Source organism: Oryzias melastigma, linkage group LG6, assembly GCF_002922805.2.
Source record: "Oryzias melastigma strain HK-1 linkage group LG6, ASM292280v2, whole genome shotgun sequence".
Classification (NCBI taxonomy): domain Eukaryota; kingdom Metazoa; phylum Chordata; class Actinopteri; order Beloniformes; family Adrianichthyidae; genus Oryzias; species Oryzias melastigma.
In genome coordinates, this window is record NC_050517.1 from 23,021,352 (window position 1) to 23,041,135 (window position 19,784).

Genomic DNA, 19,784 nt, shown 5'->3' on the forward strand with positions numbered 1-19,784 from the left:
CTGCTATGTTACCTTAACAGCCTTCAAAAGTTTCCTTCTGGAAAAGTTAAACTAGTTTTTTCACATTTGCGGTTTTTCACGGAGAGAGGAAGTTTTCTTTATTGTGTATCCTGCCCTGAGTACCAGTGACATTAGAGCCTGTAACGTGTCAAATAAAGTGACACAGTTGGCCAGATCTAAAGTGTCGGATGTTGTGTTCTGGTCAAATAAACATATGACAATGAATAAAAGTTGAGGTCACATGGACATTTTGAAAAGGGCTTTTATGACCTAGAGTTTGATTTGTAGATAAACCCCTTTATGTCAAGCTGTCATCAAACACAACCCTGATCCAACAGCGTTACCCCTTAGCTATCACAGTTCACTTTGTAAATTTGTCACCAAAAATGGGTCATAATCATCAAAATGAATTATAATTTCTAAGAAATTATAGCATTTAGATATTGCACCTTTTTAAACACCTCAAAATTAATGGTTTATTTTCTTTTTTATTATTTCTTTAGTTTTGAGTTTGTTTTGAAAATAATCTTAATATTGCAGCGGAGTAGCACGTATTTAACTAAAATTAAAACTACTAACCATGAACATTTTTCAGCATTTGTGTGGTTTAGTTTTTGTGACATGTTTGCATGTAGTCATATTTTGAGTTTTTGAGGTGCTTTTTAACAGCTTTCAGAAGCAGTTTAACCATTTAAAATTAAGAAAATTCAAGCCCAGATTACACTTTTCATATTATCTTAGTTTGTGAAGAAATAGTATTATAATATATTAGAAGACTTTCTTCTACATAGGACTACCTGAGGTTTAAACAACACTTTATCAACTGAGAGGTAGCACTGAAATATGTGCGATGCAAGTTATTTAATTGTTTTTTTTATTTTTTAGCTCTTGCTACCTAGAAACATTGTAAAAAAAAATACTGAAACTTTACACATTAATTTTCTGAAGACCTCATCATAATCCATGATGTTTAACGGGTTTGAATTGCACTTATTTTTACTGCATCATAATTACCACATCCACTCTATTAAATTCTATTCCAATACCAGAGTTAAGGCTAGAGTTTGGTACACTACGACCGATCCACAGTTATGCAACGTAATTCTGAGAAACTATAAGTCTCCTTTATTATTCCTCTATCAAACCAGTGGTGAAGGAAGTATTTTAATTTTTACTTAAATAAAACTTTTCAACATTAAACAATTCAAATGTGTGTGCGTCTGTCTGAATTAATTTAATTATTCATTAATTGATTTTCTACACAATTAATACTTGCATATGTTTTGCTTTTTTTAAATTCTAACTTTATTACATTTTCTGATTGGGGCTAAAAATCAACTGGAAAGAAAATGTTTTTTTTTACACTTCATTATGTCCTGTTTGGGGTTGCTGGAGCCTATCCGAGTTACCTCAGGGAAAAGGCAGAGTGCACCCTGAACATTGAGAGGTCACACACAGACACATTCATCCATGTTCTTAACCTGCTAAATCCCTTATTAAGTATGATTTTGGACTGTCTGAAGAAAAGCCATGCAAGTAGATGCCAAGTCCACGCAAAAGGGTCCTAGCCATGCTTTCAACCAGGACCAGCTTACTGTGAGGTGAGACCGCTAACTACTGCACCACAGTGCAGCCCATATTTAGTCTTAATGCAATATATTGTGTTTTGGGGAAGAAGCTGGAGAGCCTGGAGGGAACCAGTGCATGGGGAGAACATACAAACGTCACACAGCAAGGAATACATCTGCCTCAGTATGTATTTTTACAGCTTACTGTAATTAAAAACAGTAAAAAAAAAAAAAAACAAAAAAAAAAACATCAAATTGCCACAAAAAGTACATGATTTAAAAAAAGGTTTCTGTCTACATGTTTACATCTTAATTTGATTTAAAACACTAAAAAATACATAAGATTGCCCCCAAAAAATGCAATTATAAAAAGCACATGATTTAAAAAAAAAAAGGTATCCGTACGTATTTTTACATCTTAATTTGGCTTAAACACTAAAAAATACATTAGATTGCCAAAAAATGCAATTATAAATATACATGTTTTTTAATAAAAGCCATCAGCTGCACATGCATTTTGGGAAAAAAAAGGTTGTCTTATAGAAAAAGTCCACATCCATTACACAATTTAACTGTTTACTTTGAATAAAAACACATTACTGTGCTGCTTTATTATTGCTCTCACTCTATGGGGTTCAAACTAATGTGTATTTGTCATTTTTGTGCTTTGTTTAGTGGATATCTAACAGTATGTCAACAGACTGAAAGGGCAAAAGAGGTAATTACTTCCTAAACAGCTAACATTAGATTGTTTCTGTCATGGAAAATGCATGAAAACATACTGCAACAATTTATTTTAATGTTCATTAAATGCTAAGGTTTTTAGGATTCTTGAAATCCTCAAATTGATATGTTAGCGACACATATTTGACTATAATGGTCTTCTGTTATTTCATTCATTTATGTAACAAAAACAATAACACAAAAATGTACATAACTTTTCATTTACTCGAGACCTATTAGTTAAAAAAATGTGGAGGAATGAGCCTTTTCTTTACTACGTCGAAATATAAAATTTCTGAGACATAAATCAATTATAAATATACAGTATATGGCCTGATTAAAAAAAAGAAAAAAACTTTTCAACTGATTTTGTAATGCAGAAAATCATGCTTAGCACAACCAGAGCATTCGCCAACATATACATTTGATGTGGACATCATCCTAATAACCTCATATAAAAGGTTTCTTTTGACCAAAATGTGTACAATATGAGGTTTTGTTGCAGATTCAGGGAAAAGATCACTTTGTTTGTCATTGCCTACTATCAAAACAAACATTTGAGGACAGATAAGTTCGAGACTGCAAAGACCCTGAAAAGGTCTCCATGACCTGGATGTCACAAAAGCCTTTCATTCATTCCAACGCAACGACCTGATCTGACATTTCACGCAAAGGACAGAATAGTCCACATGAATTACATAAAACTGACTTAACAAAACACACCCTGAAGCGTTTGTGATTGGGAGCTACTTGGTTTGAGAGGTGGAGTTTGAAGAGCATCAAAGGTAAAGACACATAAATAGAGCAGGAGAGGGAAATTTACACTTAGGGACCCATCAGGTCAGACAGCTGTGGGACCATGGCAAGGCACTGGAGTATTACGGTTTTTTCCGCACTAGCTCTGATATGTTCTTTCCTGGCGACCCAAGTGGATGCTCAGAAAGGCCCCCCTCAAGACCCTAAGGTTCCATACCCTCCATACTATCCACAGCCGAAGCCGCAGGACCCTCAACACGTTTCACCGCCTTACAACCCAGGGAAGCCGCAGTATCCAGGGAAGCCACAGTATCCAGGGAAGCCGCAGAGTCCACAGTATCCTCAGACCCCTCAGTATCCTCAGACCCCTCAGCAGCCGCAGAGTCCACAGTATCCTCAGACCCCTCAGTATCCTCAGACCCCTCAGCAGCCGCAGAGTCCTCAGTATCCTCAGTCCCCTCAGTATCCTCAGACTCCTCAGTCCCCTCAGTATCCTCAGTCCCCTCAGTATCCTCAGACTCCTCAGTATCCTCAGAATCCTAAGGTGTATGGTGATGACAGTTCTAAGCCTTCAACTCCGTCAAAGCCTAGCTATCCTCAGCCTCAGGCCCCCCAGTACCCATCTAAGCCTCAAGCTCCCCAGCTGCCTCAGGCCCCCCAGTACCCAACTAAGCCTCAAGCTCCCCAGCTGCCTCAAGCTCCCCAGCTGCCTCAGGCCCCCCAGTACCCAACTAAGCCTCAAGCTCCTCAGTATCCTCAAGCTCCTCAGCAGCCTCAGGCCCCCCAGTACCCAACTAAGCCTCAAGCTCCTCAGCAGCCCCAGGCTCCCCAGTACCCAACTAAGCCTCAAGCTCCTCAGTACCCTCAAGCTCCTCAGCAGCCCCAGGCTCCCCAGTACCCAACAAAACCTCAGCAGCCCCAGTACCCAACAAAGCCTCAGTCTCCTCAGTACCCTCAAGATCCTAAAAATCCAAATCCTCAGAATCCTCCTCTTCATCCTCCCCCTGTTAAGAGCTGTGAGGTGCCCCGCGATGTGAGAGTCCCATGTGGAGTTCCAGACATCTCTCCTTCTGCATGCGATGCCATTGACTGCTGTCATGATGGCCAAGCCTGCTACTTTGGAACAGGAGGTAAGTGGTTTCTCCAGCTGCTATGATCAGAGGCTTTTTGTAAGGTGACGGCTGATCGTTGCAATCGTCGATCCCATCTATTTCTTCTAGCAACCGTTCAGTGCACCAAGGACGGACACTTCATCGTTGTGGTGGCCAAGGATGTCACCTTACCCCATCTCGATCTTGAAACTATTTCACTTTTGGGACCGGGTCAAGAATGTGGAGCTGTTGACTCTAATTCAGCTTTCGCCATCTACTACTTTCCCGTCACTCAGTGCGGCACTCATGTCACGGTAACACTCAGTCTTGTTTATATCTTATAGTCATAAGGTCAATCTTTGAGATTCTATCCTTCTTATTGTTAAATTTTGAACCATTAAAAGGAAGAGCCCGGGGTTATAGTCTATGAAAACCGGATGACATCCTCATATGAAGTTGGAGTTGGACCGCTTGGAGCTATTACCAGAGACAGCTCTTTTGAGTAGGTCATCATTTGTGTTTAGTATCAAACAGATTTACTAATGTCTAACTAATATCTATCAGGGGTAAACAGAATCATGCACAGTGTATTAACACAGTTCTTTTTCTCAGGCTCCTCTTCCAGTGCAGATACCATGCAACATCTGTTGAAACTCTGGTCGTGGAAGTGCTGCCAGTGGATAGTCCTCTTTCCATTGCTGAGCTTGGACCCCTCAATGTGTACTTGCAAATTGCCAATGGAGTATGTCAGACAAAGGGCTGCGACGAAGGTCAGTGCACGGCAGTCTGGCACAGCCAGTGTGTTTGTCAAACATTTGAAAAAGCTGCCTGTCGTAACGTTTGTTTGCTCCCACAGTGGCGGCAGCCTACACCTCTTTCTACACGGATGCCGACTATCCTGTGACCAAAGTACTGAGAGAACCAGTCTATGTGGACGTTCAAATCCTTGGCAGAACAGATCCAAATCTGGTTCTGACTCTTGGACGCTGTTGGGCAACCACAAGCCCCAATGCTTTCAGTCTGCCCCAGTGGGACATTTTGATTGACGGGTAAAAAAAAAAAATCTACCAATTCATTCCATAAAGACCATTTTTGTTCAAACTAAGCTCCAAATCTCACACTTTTTAGCCGAATTACTAAATATCTAACCAACCATTACTTCTTCTTTACCTTTTTTCCATCCAGATGTCCATATGAAGATGATCGCTACCTGTCTGCGTTGGTTCCAATCGATTCCTCCTCTGGTTTGCCATTCCCAACTCATCACAGACGCTTCTTATTCAAGATGTTTACCTTTGTTGATCCTCATTCAATGGAACCACTAAGGGAAAAGGTGGGTACTGAATTACTCAAGTAGAGGTTTAACTTGGCTTCTAACCTGTACTTTTCTTTCAGGTGTACATTCACTGCAGCACAGCTGCATGCGTTCCAGGACAGGGTACCAGTTGTGAACCCTCATGCAGCAGAAGAAGTAGGGGGCTCATTTATAACCGTTCACATGTTTTTTTTGTTGTTGTAATGACCATGTCCACTCATCATTGGCCATGTTTTGTGTCTTTTTGTAGAAGGAAGAGATACTGACGCTGTATCCATTAGAACGGATGAAAGAAAGGTTGTGGTATCGTCTGGAGAAGTGCTCATGGTGGCCGAAGCTGCTGGACAGTCTTAACTGTGAACCGACAGAAGCTCCAGAGTTCGGAAAAAATAACATAACATTATGAAAATCTGTTTCATCATGGTTCAAAATTAAATGCATAAAGTGAAAAATCTGTTGCAGGTGTTTGGAATGTATTGCAAAAACAAAACAAGTTGATACATAAAGGTAGCAACATTTCTTCACATTTCATGTAAAAAAAAAAAAAAGTTTCTTCACATCAGTATAGCAGGTGTGTAGATACAGTTGACAAAATACAACACTTCCACCTTAATATTCTATATGGATCAAATGTGACTGTTTTCAGTGAAACGTCACGACAATAAAGTCACATAATACATTTCACTTTTACACAAATTTTTACTGTCTGTTTCTGTTCTTAAACATACAAGCACTGAAAACAGAGATGAATCCAGTATAACCAAACAACTCAAACGACAATAAAAAAAACAAAAAAATTGTTTTATTATTTTAAAATGTTTAAAAAAAGTTCAATTTTTAAATCAAAGTAGGTCAACCATTTTTAATACTGGATCAACAAACAAAAACAATTAACAAAAAAAATCAGAGTTAATGGAAGGTAAACACACACATCCGTGAAGACAAAAACACAAGATTATTATTTAAAAACTGAACTAGACAGCTTACTTCTCAGAAATCTGCGACTGTAAGGAAAACTGTTTTCCTTGTTGCTTTCAATTTGTAAAATTGAAAGATGTCAATAAATAATTTACCCTCTTGCATTTTGAAAACAATTGTACTTTCTTGGAAGAATATTTGGCATAAATGCATGTTTACATGTGGATGTCGGGTTTTTAAGCACCTGCTATGGTGAGCTTGGGCCATATGAGGTTAAACCTTTTTTTTGTTGTTTTCCATTAAGAGTTTATTGGGTTAAGCCCAAGTATCACAGTCATGGGGTTGGAAAAACAATCGTCGTTGACTGTTTTTTAAGAGCAGGTATTTGTAAAAGGTTTTAAAAGCTTGAAAAGCACAAAAATGAATCAATGATTTGTTCATCTTGATTTTAGTTGGCAAAATATGGGGTTGACAAAGACTAGAGAAAGACTGACACATACCTAATATTTTTACCACATAAAGAATTAGATTACATTTGATTAACATTAGATTTATGAAATATATGACAAAAAATAAATAAATAACCTCAAAAGACACTAAAAATCCAGGCAACAATACAAAGGTCTTTTTGAGCACCATATAACTTAATAAAACCTGGAAATTAAACTAATGAGTTGACTCAGATAGATAGTAAAGATGTGTCGTTTCTTTTTTTTTGTTAAGAGAACCACAAACAGTAAATAAATAACGTGTGTGTGAGCATTAACGCATTGACGCACGCGATTAATCAAAAAGAATTAACGCGTTGATATGCGTTAACACAAATTAATCGAAGAAACAGTCTTTCACTTTAACTCGGCGGTTCAGGCTCCACGGAGTGCGTTCAAACGTTTCTTCGGGTACTATTCCACTTACCATGGTCACTTACTAGATAAATAAATATTCAGTTGGTTTTTAGTACTTTATTTTAGCCATTTTTGTGATTTAGATCACTTTTTCACAAAAGGCAGATTTTTTGATCCACGGTCCAGTGCCATATTGTACAAATACATTTTACCTGGTAAAACATTGTGATTATTCGTGATTAATCCCAACACAAAATTGCGATTAATCAGATTTTTTTTTTTTTTTTTGTAATTGACAGCAGTAATTTAAAATAAATGTTCTAAATGTAGAGTTTTGTGTGTTGTTTCATATTGGGATCATTTGAAGATAATAAGTGGTCGGCAAAAACTGAGACTTAAAAAAAAGTTATAGCGATTAATCGTGGTTATTTTTTCCAGGTTTGCAATTAATTAGTTAATTTATATATATATACAGTATATATATATATATATATATGGCAGATAAAAATATATAAATATATTTTATTTTATATATCTGTGAAAGTTAATGCGTTGGTGGATATGATGATGTTTTGTGCTTTTCTTTGTTATTATTTGCTGCTTCTACAATTGTATTTCCTTGCGGGGATAAATAAAGTTGATCTTGAATCTTGATTTGCTAAACCAGCCCAAATTATCATGTTCATATTTATTAACGCCTTCAGGCATCCTGCTGTGCAGCTGTGAGATCAGCGTAATAAAACTCAGTCTAATCTGTGACTGAAATTTGATAAAATTATAGAGATAATGTGGCATTTATTTATAGTTTTTGGATAGAAGTGATCTTTTATTTTAATAAATATGGGGGATGAACGTACATCCAACGGCTGTAATGCAGAGCGGCACATGCGCTTTAGTGGACGAAGCGAAACGGAGCTGTCTGCTATTGGAAATCTAACAATAAAGGAATCCATTATTATCTTATTTTGGAATGGGAATTTTCTACACCAATAAGCACTGCAGTTGTCTAAGAATTGCAGAAACTCCACGGTTTATTGCAAAAGTTCCGGCTGCAGCTTTTATGAGAGGCAGGCCGTTCAGATCGGATAGACATAACATATACACATATATATACAGTATATGTGCGCATATATATCTATATATATATTTAGATATATATGTATTAATAATAATTACGCAACCATAGTATAGGGGCTTCTAATTTGAAGAACATCTGTTCTGCCTAAGCCTGGAACATTGCATCACTGAAAACAAACACTAAGGGCAAATAAATATGAGGTTACAGTGACTGTAATGGCCCTTATAACCTGAATGTTGCTCTTATCAGTACATATCCGCGTGTCAAACTGCCATCTGATACTGATAAAACAAAGTCCAGTGTAACGAGTAGTTGTATTTTTTGTAATAATTACTGGTAGTGAAGTTTTGACAAAATTCTTCTGACAGGCTAATGAAACTAATGCAACCCGTTCTGAGAGCCTCATTATTTAACCTCAAAGGGTGGGGGTATAATTTGAATGGTAATACATTAAAGAAAAAATGCAGTGATATATAATATTCCCAGCTTTCAAAGGGAATAACAAACAAAATGCACTTTCCCGATAAATGTACTAGGGTTGAAGAGTAAAGTGGTTAGTACTCTCACTTCATGGCCCTGGTTCAAATCCTGATTTCCAAAAACATTTTCATTGGTTAATTGATTATTCTATTATCCCTCAGTGTGAATATGTGGCAGACTGGTAACCTTTTCATGAGGAATCTCGTCTTTTTCCAACAGCAATGGAAAAAACTCCATCGTCCCTGTAAAGGGATAAAGCGGCAGAACATCCAAAAACATTTGGATGAACTGTTAAATTTTAGCCAGAGATTCAATAGTGTGGGAAACTTTAAATAGCCAGTAACTTATGTGTCTTAGAGAAAAAAATTCATGTGTTATGCAGAAAGAATAATTATGTTACAGTGGTTACCAAAATACTCTTAACATTTTATCATTGACTTAAAAACACTACCCTATTCCAACAATCTCTATAAAATATTTGTTTGCATTTAACCTTTGCAAATACATTTTGTATTTATGTATTTTATTTTTTATAAAAAATAATGTTCAAGTATGTAGAACAAATGTCACCAGAAGTTTTTAAAATGACAAGTTTTCTTTTAAATTGGATATTTTTAATAGGTTTTAGAACTTTAAAAAAGGAGAAAAACACAAAAATGAAAGGAAATACATATGAATGGCATGCTTGAATGACAAACAAAAAAACACAATTATATCAAAGATTGTTCAAACTTCTTGTACTCAAGAATTATTGTTGTAAACACAAGATGCATCCTATCCATCTATATAATAAAGACTTCAAACAAACTGTTTCATTCTTCCTGTGTTTTCTGAAAAAGAAAGTGGTGAAAATTCTTTGCACAAATATTTTTATTTATTTTTGTTTTCAAGGACACATAAGGAAAAACGTCATGTATAAAAATAGGGGAGCATTTTCAACCTTACTGTGACACAATATTTACTGCTGTAAAAACTTTATCAAAAGCAGGAGTTACCATTCACGCAGCTGAGAACATAAATACTACATGGTGGGACACAATTGGAGTAAAGAAAAAACAAAAATATTGGTAAAATAAGATCCAGCAAAAATATCACATCTGCTCACTGAACAAATGTGATTTATAATTGAACTGTAGAATTTAAAGTTAACCTTTGTGTTTTAAATCCCAAGAAAACCACTCACTTTTGTGCATCCATCCTCACTGATTGTTTTCCATGAACAGTTTAGTTTCTGTGCAGTATTCCTCTAGGTTTTTTTTTCCCTCTGCAGCTGCTTTATAAACCCTAAACACATTATTGTGCATACATAAATCTGTGAGCATAAACTTGTAACAGAAAAAGAAATGGAGACAGGGTGGAGATCGCACCCACCCCCCTGAAAAAAACAAAGATATGCACAGAGTTGAGTCTGCTGCTGCTCTTTTTCCTCCAGATGGAAACGGGAAAGTTCTCCACTGCAGTCTGAGCCAATCAGCTCGGCTGGTTTGAGTTTTCTCTGCTCCACGCCTCTTCAGTCGGCTTTGTCCTTCTTTTTGCCTCCCCCTATGGGCACCTTGTTGACCACTGCGGAGCCGACGGCGGTGACCCCCCCAGCGACGGCGCACACTCCCCCTTTCACCAGCCCCGCCCCCATGACGGGCACGGCGACGACAGTGCTGACGGCGGTCTTGGTGAGGTCCAGACTCTTTCCCCCGATCCAGGTCACCCCGCCCACCGTGGCTCCTAAAGCCCCCTTTGTGACTCCGTACAACCCCCCGGCCAACCTGCCGAACATTCCAGGTTGCGCCACCGGATGGTCCTTGTTACCGTCTGTTTAAAAAAAGGGAAAAAAACACAAGAACAAGCATGTTTATACAAACCCCACATAAATCCATTCAGATTCTCCAAAGTTGGACTTCAACTAAACAGTTATAATTTTATAAAAAAATAAATAAATAAATGTTACATGATTTTTAAAAATGTTTTATCTGTATTTAAATTGATTACAAAAATGAGGGTAGCTGGAGCCTATCCTAATTGTCTGTTGGGTATTAAAGTTGCATAAATAGTAAAAGTCTTTTTGAAACCGTTTTCTAAACAGTAAATAACTAGATTGGCATATGCTACAACCCAAAATCAGAATTGAATCATATGTTTCTAACAGTTCAAACTAATTTAAACAATTTAACTGAACTGTGTGGATTCTACTTTTAGAGGCTTTTGAAGACACTTTATTGAACATTGGTTTAGAAAATAAGGCTGCATATACAGAGGAAGGTAGAATAATTAATTAATGTGGAAACAGTTTTAAAAAGTAATAAGTTATCTTAGCAAAAGAAAAACCAAAAACCCTAAAAATTTAAGTAAAAATAAGCTGTTGTTTTTTTAACCAGAAAATAACATTATTTAACCTAAAAAACAAAACTTGCATGATGACCAACATTCTTAAACAAGTTTATTTGTTTTTATAAGTCAGTATATATATTTTTTACATCTATTACATTAAAGTCACCAATTTATTTTCATATAAATAATTGTTCAAAGCCATTTCTTTCCTTCTTCTACCAATAAATGTATGCATGAATAACATTAGGCTCAATACGATAATAAAGATACATATATAAAATAAAGAGGTTCACAGTACTTTCCAATAAAATATGCTTTGGTAATCTGGAATTTTTAGTTTCAACTACAAAATGTTGCTTGAAATAAAAAAAAAAAAAAAGAATTGTAACTCAAGGAGCCAGACTGTTGGCAGGACTTTGGGCATTTTTCACATACCTGACATCAAAATCAATGCATCAAACAGCAGCAGCATCATATGAATAAAAATGATAACATCTGATTAAAATCATATTTATTTATTAGCCTTAATTTATTTTAAGCTTTGACTTGTAAAACGTTAGTTGTAAAGTCAGGAAAGATAACAAAAGATGCCAAATTATTTCAGAAAGTATTTAAAGTTGGTCAAAGAGGCAAGCACCACTGCTTAAACTGATGCTAAATTAGAAAAACAAAGAGATAGCAATGATTTCATGTTCTAAATGTCAAAAGTTGATCATCAGAAAATAGCTAAAAACACTTAAAAATGTCTAATAATGTGAACCAACCCTTAAAAAGGGGAACTAAAAGCTACAAACTGAAATCCTATGCCAACATTCACAATTTAAGCCAGTGAAATCTTTAATGGTTTAAAAGACACAAAAAAGGCTTGCAGGTGTGTAGAATTAAGATCTTAATAAATTAAATATGTATTATAATTAGGGCTGTCAGATTTGTCGCGTTAAAAACGCGTTAATCTGACATGTGCTTGACGCCGACAATTTTTTTGACGCATTAATCGCGGATTTCTTCATACGTGCCTTTCCATACCGCGCGCGCGGTCGTCCCGCCTTAAAACTCACCGGCTACTCTCACTAGATCGCGGGCGGGTCTCCAACCACCGAGCTGCGAGCTAAAAACTGCCGGCGCTAGGACCTGGAGAGCTCCTGCACCCTAAACCGGCTCCGGTTCGCGTCCAGTACCACGTCTGGTGGTACCGGCTCGCATCCGGCGCCGCCTCCCGAGAGCTGCGGACCCCCGGCGTTCCGAACATTAAGCGCACCGGGGGACGTTTTAAATGTTCTGGAGGTTTAAGCGTGATCCAGCCCCAGCATAGCTCTCTGTCTGCCGGCATATTCATGGCGTGAGCTCCACTGAGCCCTGTGACAGACTGGCGACCTGTCCAGGGTGTACCCAGCCTTCGCCCTTCAGTAGCCGGGATAGGCTCCGGCACCCCGCGACCCCGAAAGGGACAAAGCGGTCAAGAAAATGGATGGATGGATGGATGGATGGAGCTCCACTGAACACGTCGCTGCATCGAGCTGGAGCCAGAGAAGGCAGCAGCAGTAACAGACTGTCAAACTATCCACAGAGTATCCCGCTTTTCTCAGTCTTTAATGTTTTAAAAAACAAAAGTTAATTGGAAATGATAAATCTCTATTTCATTTATTACTGCAGCAGAGGAGAAAAAGATTTGGTCCTGACAAAAAATGAACATGAAAGTGTTATGGAAATTTTATTTTGGATGTTTTTTATTTTATTTTACTGAACGTTGATTGAAGTTTTGAATTTAAAATGCCCTTCACTTGCACTTGGGCTTTTGTTAGGGATTTTATGTTACAGACTTTTATTGTTAAGAAAGTTTATATCAATACAATGTTACAAAATAAAGTATTTCTGATGAAAATTTTGCCATTCTTGTTTTCATAATTAATCCAGAACTGTTAAATTCCACGAAGCACACATTTTTTTCCTTAAAAACGGCCACATATTAATTTGCGATTAATCGCGAGTTAACTCAGGAAATGCGATTAATTGCGATTAAAATTTTGAATCGCCTGACAGCTCTAATTAAAAGAGAATCATTTTCAGTTCAGCTTTGGAGAATCACAATAACCCATTTAGTGATCACACCAGACATGCACCACAGTGGAGACCACCTCTCTAAATATGTCCAAAACACAGAACAAGTCGATCCCACTTCTGAATCAAACTTTCAGGTGAAAGAATTTTTAAAATTCACATTACTAATGCAAAACTGTTACTTTTTGAGCAACTGACATTTTGCAGTGTGTAAAATTTGCTGAAAGGTATTCTCAAATGTCAAGGTAAGCTTACCTGCAGCTACAGGCTCATCGTTGTGGTATGCAGGCATGTCCTCAGGCACCTGCTCTGCCTGACTCATCTGAGAAAAGAAATCACTGAATTACCAAGAAGCCAAAAGGAGCAAGACGAGACAGGAGAGGACACTAACATTGAAGTCAAAAAAGCTTGTTTTTACCCAATATTTATTTTCTGTTGTAGAAGAACTGAAGTTTATTTCTTGCTTTGATTCACGCCTTTAAAAACAAACATAAATAACCTCTGCGAGTTTTAGCCTGGACGCCTTGAATGAGATGCTATATTAGTCACAAGTGAGGTAAAGAAAAACTGAAAAGGGTCAAATCCAGCTGAAGGCAGGGCTGTTGTGGAAATGGTGTGTGCTGAAAATAAATCTATCAACCTTGGGTGTGCTGCGGCGTAAAAACGAGGCAGACCTGTTTATTAGGCTGAAGGAGTGCATACAAAACAAAAGGTTGATCAGTGTCTGCAGAGAAAAGATGAGCAGTTTTACTTCATGAAAACTTACAGTAAAATCTTTATTTTTGGTATACTTTTTAACTACTGTTTGACTATTTTGAATGAACTCTTAACAAATGGATTGTAAAAAGTGTTTTTGCTCTGAACAAAACTGACCTGGATAAGACTAGAGCTAACTAAATATGTAAAAGAGTTATAAAATGAATGCAGGGTCATGTGTTTTAGCTGGCAACAAGAAAAGTCAACTGACAATTGTAAATAGACTGTTAGATCATTCCCAAACAAACATGGAGAATTTTTGTGACAACAAAAAATAACTTGTGGTGATGCATGCATCAGTACTGCCAATAGTTGCAGAATCAATTAAATACTTCATGGGTGTATATACTCAAAGACAAATGTTAGTTTAAGGCATAATCAGAACCAAAAAAATTACTAATGTCCCTTAATAAATTGCCTCACTAAAAAAAAAAAGTTCAATTTTGAGGTAAAACTCAAAAACGCAAGACAAACTTCATTTAATATGAACACTTTTGCAGGTTAAAAGGAATTAGCATGCAAGTTGCAGCAGCTAAAAAGTGCATAATAAAGATGAAGAAGAAAAAAGTTGCATTGGAGTGCAAGGCGCACTTTTGTGAAGCATTTATTTAACAAAATATAGGGCCATCTAGAGACATTTCATCTTGTATAGCAAATCATAATGATGAAAAAGATACCAATAATAGCAAAAATATATGAATGCTTCACTACCGTCACACTGGTGGTTATTTAGTTTAATGAAATATAGGAGGACTCTAGTAGATTACTGAAACAATATGAACAATTATTCAGGTAACCATAGCGTAAAGAATATGCAAAAAAAAAAAAAAAAAAACTACTTATACTCCAAAAAATACATTGAGTGACATTAATTAATCCTCAGGTAGTAGTTTTTCATTTTGAGCTCTCCAATGTCTTTTTTTCATATTATTGTCAGAAAATAAACACTTGCAAACATTTCTAACAACACGTTGCCGATAAATGAGTTAAAATACTCAGTTTTCAATACGGAAAACTCAAAAGATAATGCTTTTATCTTTATATGTTATAATTACAACTATATTTTCAGGCATACACCATCCATCAGCTTTTATGTAAATAACAAAACCTGTATGTTTATGAGGGATTGCTGCATTTCCATAGTGTACTTATTGCAGCTATTAGCTGCATAATAGTCAAATTACTTCATTTAGTAGATAGGCAGCACTTCTAAAAGGGCTTAAACAATATCTGGTTTGTTTTTTCTTTAGACACACTTATCTGTTTGCTTCCTCCTCTTATCTTATCCACTTTTAGGTTCTCCACTTGGAAGTGGCCATCATTTTTAAATCATTCTATACTTAGCCTTTCCCTGGGTGTGCACTCTAGTTGCCTTTTTGTAGTTTTGTAGAAATGTAAAACGGATCATAGCGTAACACAGTCAATGTAAATGGGAGCTGTTTCACACAAATATAAGAGGTATAACGATTAATCGATGCATCAATTTCTATTCCTCTGATACACCCAGATCGATCTGTCTGAGGCAAATTGGTAACCAAATCGACCAATACTTTTATAAAATTGTTTTAAAATAAGATTTTGGAAAATACCTTTTGGATTAAGATATGGTAGGTTTGTTTTATTATAATGTAAAAAACTACCATCTTAGCAGACAACACACATGACATGCAAGCAAAAGGTGATTAAGCCAATGTGTGGAAATACTTTTAATTTTATAATGTACAGTTTAAAATTAAAATGAATCTTTAAACACCTAGTAAATATAGATTAAGCAATCAAGATTTTTTTGACGATTTGGAAATGTTGCAAGTCTAATTTGACCTCCCAAAAAAGTGTAAATTAGAAGCTACTTAGCTCATTAACACAATTATGTAAAATAAGAATAAATGAAGAAAGACTAAATATCACAGCTTAGATAAAGGCCTGTTTTTCAAACTCAAAGCCTTTTTTTTCAGTATTTATCCATGCTAGTTTACCCTTCATCCTGCTGAGGGTCACAGGGGAAGTTTGAGGCCTTGCCCAGCTGACATCAGGGGAGGCCAAATAAAACATTACTGTTTCTTCAAAATAAAATTATAATAATAGTAGAAAATTAACAAATTTGTTAAAATTAAATACTAAATTTAAATTAAAAATGCATTTTTTTGGGCACCAACATCTATTGATATATAATTAAAATTAGAACCATCATCTAAGTAGCTAAATAAGAAAATCTATAATTAATAATATAATTTAGTTTTAGCAAAAAAAAAAAATAATTTTCTATGAATGTTTGATATTTTAACCGAACGAGCTACCAATTTAGCCCAAACTCGATCAAACTATTAAATGGCATTTAAACAGAACGTAACTGTGTTTCTATGAAGCGTTAAACAGTGGTTCATTTGTTTAACTATCTTGTTGTTTTAACATTTCTGACGTATTTTTAAACACGTCGCGTCTACAGTTTAAACTGAACCCGCTTTAGCCTCATTTGCAGAATATTCTAGTTTGAGCTTCACCTACTAGCGACTAAAATAACATTGTTTAAATCGAGTTTTCGGCGTTAATGCTCGACAGGAGGTAATATTTTAGGCTAAAATTTAAGACAAACGTCGAACGCCTGTGGAGGTTTTTGAGGCTACATAAACATGGGGTCTTGTTTTCGAAAAGGGACGGAAGTTTCCCTTTCGGATTCTCGTGACAAAAACTGAACCCAAGCTAGCTAGCTCGTGTGAAAACTCACCGTCGTTAATGTTTGCAGCAATTCTGGTCACTTGACTTGAAATAACGGACACGGATATTTTCAGGTCCCCAAGTCCTGGAAGGGAGGGAGGTAGCTTCTGCTACTGCTGCTGCTGATGATGACGATGATAACGTTGGCCTCTGTTGACTGTGTTATTTTGGAGGAGCTCTTCAGTCTCCACCCATTAAGCACACAGAGGTACACCCTGTTCACAGTCTGGAGCTGCTGCGCAGCAAATACACGGATCCCACTTGTGTTTTTAAGGGTTGCTCTCCAACGATTTACCTCCCTATTAAGACATTTAACCTAAAATAAAATTACATTGGTGATTTTTAAATAAAAAATTTTAACTGAATTTAAGAAAAATATTTTTTGTGAGTTATATCTTGGAAGATTATTTTTGGTGTTGTGCTGATGCTGATATACTGTATAATGGGTTGTTGTTGTTCCAACTTTGGCGGGAGGGACGTTTTCTGAGCTTTAAGACCAAGCGCCGCCCTATTTATCCAGGTGGACATACGTCAGGTCAGAACACGTAAGCAAACCAAAGATCGTATATTCGGAACAGAACAGTTACATTTACTATGAAGACAAACCGGCTTCCGGTATTCAGTTGAACACATTTTTCATTAAATATGGCTAGTTCTACGTGTAGGATTATTCTGATTAGAAAATTGGTCAAAATATAATATATATTTTTATTAACAATAGCAACAAGAATAATGTATATAAATATATTTTGTTTTATCTAACTATTTATAACAAGGATTGAAATGACAACTACAGCCATTGCAATACAATAAAAAAAATGTTTAAATGTAAGTTAAAATAAAAAGTCACATTGACTTATTTCTCCTGAAGATGATTATTAATTGTGTCTTATGATAAGTATAGTTGTTTAATTAACAAGGAAAGGTGAAAACGCTTTAGTGACTTTTATATTTTATTTTATCTTTTTATTTATTGATATAAATAAATAAACTCAATAAATACATACATAAATAAATAATTTGATCAAATAAAATGAATTGTAATTCAGTTTGCATTTCAGTTCTTCATAAAGACATTAGAGGGCGTAGAAGCCTTTTCTACTTGGTGTGGTAGGGGTAAAAACATTTATTCACAGAACTGAGAACAATTCTTGGTTTCTCTCATTGACTGCATAATAGAATATTGTGTATATAATAGTGTACAATCTTATTCAGCCAATGAGTTATCTCTACTATTAACAAAAGAAAAAAATAAGGGAAAAAAGTAACAGTAAATGAAAAAAAATACTGAAAATAAATTTACAAGACAAATGGGACATTGCTAAAAAGGCAAAAATAAAAGTACACTGAATTGCCATTGATTCTGTATAAAATGCGCTATTGAATTTAAATTCCCTGGCCTTGAATTGGTATTCAACAGAACCCATTTGGAAACAAACAAAAAACACATCTTAAATGTTTACAAATTGACAACATTTAGGATTTGAAAAGGCATTTGGAAAAAACCTCGCTTTGACTTCTTGTTTTCATCCATTTGTTTTTTCTTTTTTGTTTTTTCTTATTATTCTTAAATAATAATATTTTTATTTTAGATTTTAAATGCTCCTTACATTTGCAGTTTATTGGCTGTAGTTGTGTTGGCCGAATTGAATCCAGTGGTGAAACTAGCAATCCAAACAGTTCATGGAACAAGAATAACTTTATTTCAATACTTGTGTAACTAAGAGATAACTATCTTAGATCATGTTACGGAAGTTAACAATTCTTGCCAAAAGAGTTTTGGTTTGAAAACAAAAGTATCTGGGCCGAGGTTCACTGAGTAGCTTTTATAGTTGCAACATATTTTTTTAAAGCAGTGATTAGATTTATTATCGATGAACAGCACAGGAGGTGGATTCTTTTGAACATCAGTTTATTTTATGGTTAAAATCTATTTTTGGGAGGGTTTTGTCTTTGGATACAACTAAAAAAATGTCTGCTTACATTTGCAAAAACAGTATATTTGTATTAAATATGCTTGATATGTGTTTGCTTGTATGCATATGTGTATGTGCATGTCAACTGATCAGTGGCTGTACAGAGTACGTGTCAATATACATTTGTGTGAAGGGTTTGTATTACTTGAGTGAATGAGTATATCTGTGGACCGGCCCAGCCCTTTTGATAAACATCTACATGTGACAGTAGTAATGATGAACCTCGAGAAACTTGTTGACCATTTCCTCCAAAAAGGAAAAGATGCAAGTATAATATAAAGTTTGGCCGTACTATGTAAAAAAACAAAAAACAAAAAAAAAAACAGTAAATCCACAAACAAACAAGAATTCTGTGGTTCACAGATCTGTAACTTCTTCTTTAAGAAACTCTTTTATCCTCCACTTGTGACCTGTATTATTGTCGCTTGTTTAAATTGATTATTTGTATAAAAGACACCTGTCCACGCCCTTAAACAGTCAAACTGCAACCTCTCCACCAGGACATAGACCAAAGAGCTGTCAAAGGACACCAGGGACATGGTTGTAAACCTGACCAAGACAGGGATTATCAAATCCAGTATAAGAAAGCAGGTTGATGAGAAAAGATCAACTGTTGGAGCATTTATTAGAACATGGAAGAAACACAAGATCACTGAAAATCTCACTCCACCTGGGTGGGACTCAAGACAAGATCTCACCTGGTGAGGCTAATAATGATGAGGAAACAGTTCAGAACTACAATCGTCAATGACCTGAAGAGCTGGGAACACATAAAAAAAGATGGCTATTAACAACACACTGTGTAATCATGGATTCAAATCCTACAGAGCTCTAAAGGGCAACAACACTTAAGTTTTCAGGCTTCATTCACTGATCAGCTGCTGCACCAGATAAGCTGTCTGAGACATTGGAGGACGGAAAGTCACAGCACGAACTAACTCATGGGTGCAACTACAATATGTTGATTGTTATCAATGAATTTTAAAGAATGTGAACTCAAGTAAATGAGTACAGACAGCTATAAATAACATTTTTTTCAGTTATACAAAGTAAAAAAGCCGAGTTAGTTAAGAGTAATGGACTGGGGATTAAACAATATTTTCACATTATTCATTGCAAATAAAAATATTAGGTTAAAACAAACATTTCCAGGTACTGACTTGTTTGAATTTTTTTTCTA

At 35.9% G+C, this 19,784-nt stretch overlaps 2 protein-coding genes across 2 annotated transcripts; one reads left to right on the plus strand and one right to left on the minus strand.

Moving 5' to 3' along the window:
- Positions 1–3,102: 3,102 nt before the first annotated feature.
- On the plus strand, positions 3,103–6,533 carry LOC112152822 (zona pellucida sperm-binding protein 4). Its single transcript, XM_024282618.2, has 8 exons — positions 3,103–4,177; positions 4,268–4,452; positions 4,543–4,640; positions 4,751–4,908; positions 4,995–5,187; positions 5,324–5,471; positions 5,534–5,609; positions 5,704–6,533. Exons 1-8 carry the CDS (start codon positions 3,151–3,153, stop codon positions 5,805–5,807), a joined length of 1,989 nt encoding a protein of 662 aa, XP_024138386.1. The 5' UTR covers positions 3,103–3,150; the 3' UTR covers positions 5,808–6,533.
- A 3,093-nt stretch (positions 6,534–9,626) lies between these two features.
- On the minus strand, positions 9,627–17,093 carry tmem263 (transmembrane protein 263). The gene is made up of 3 exons (XM_024282710.2): positions 16,639–17,093; positions 13,413–13,479; positions 9,627–10,583 (listed from the first exon to the last, which is right to left on the minus strand). Exons 2-3 carry the CDS (start codon positions 13,477–13,479, stop codon positions 10,285–10,287), a joined length of 366 nt encoding a protein of 121 aa, XP_024138478.1. The 5' UTR covers positions 16,639–17,093; the 3' UTR covers positions 9,627–10,284.
- Positions 17,094–19,784: the final 2,691 nt, after the last annotated feature.

What these genes read in the sequence shown, in the direction of transcription:
- tmem263 (XM_024282710.2), bottom strand. Translation starts at nt 13,479, where the DNA reads ATGAGTCAGGCAGAGCAGGTGCCTGAGGACATGCCTGCATACCACAAC. An exon ending in CGATGAGCCTGTAGCTGCAG is followed by an intron (nt 10,584 to 13,412) that starts GTAAGCTTACCT and finishes TTTTTTAAACAG; the next exon opens with ACGGTAACAAGGACCATCCG.
- LOC112152822 (XM_024282618.2), top strand. Translation starts at nt 3,151, where the DNA reads ATGGCAAGGCACTGGAGTATTACGGTTTTTTCCGCACTAGCTCTGATA. An exon ending in CTGCTACTTTGGAACAGGAG is followed by an intron (nt 4,178 to 4,267) that starts GTAAGTGGTTTC and finishes TATTTCTTCTAG; the next exon opens with CAACCGTTCAGTGCACCAAG. An exon ending in TGGAACCACTAAGGGAAAAG is followed by an intron (nt 5,472 to 5,533) that starts GTGGGTACTGAA and finishes CTTTTCTTTCAG; the next exon opens with GTGTACATTCACTGCAGCAC.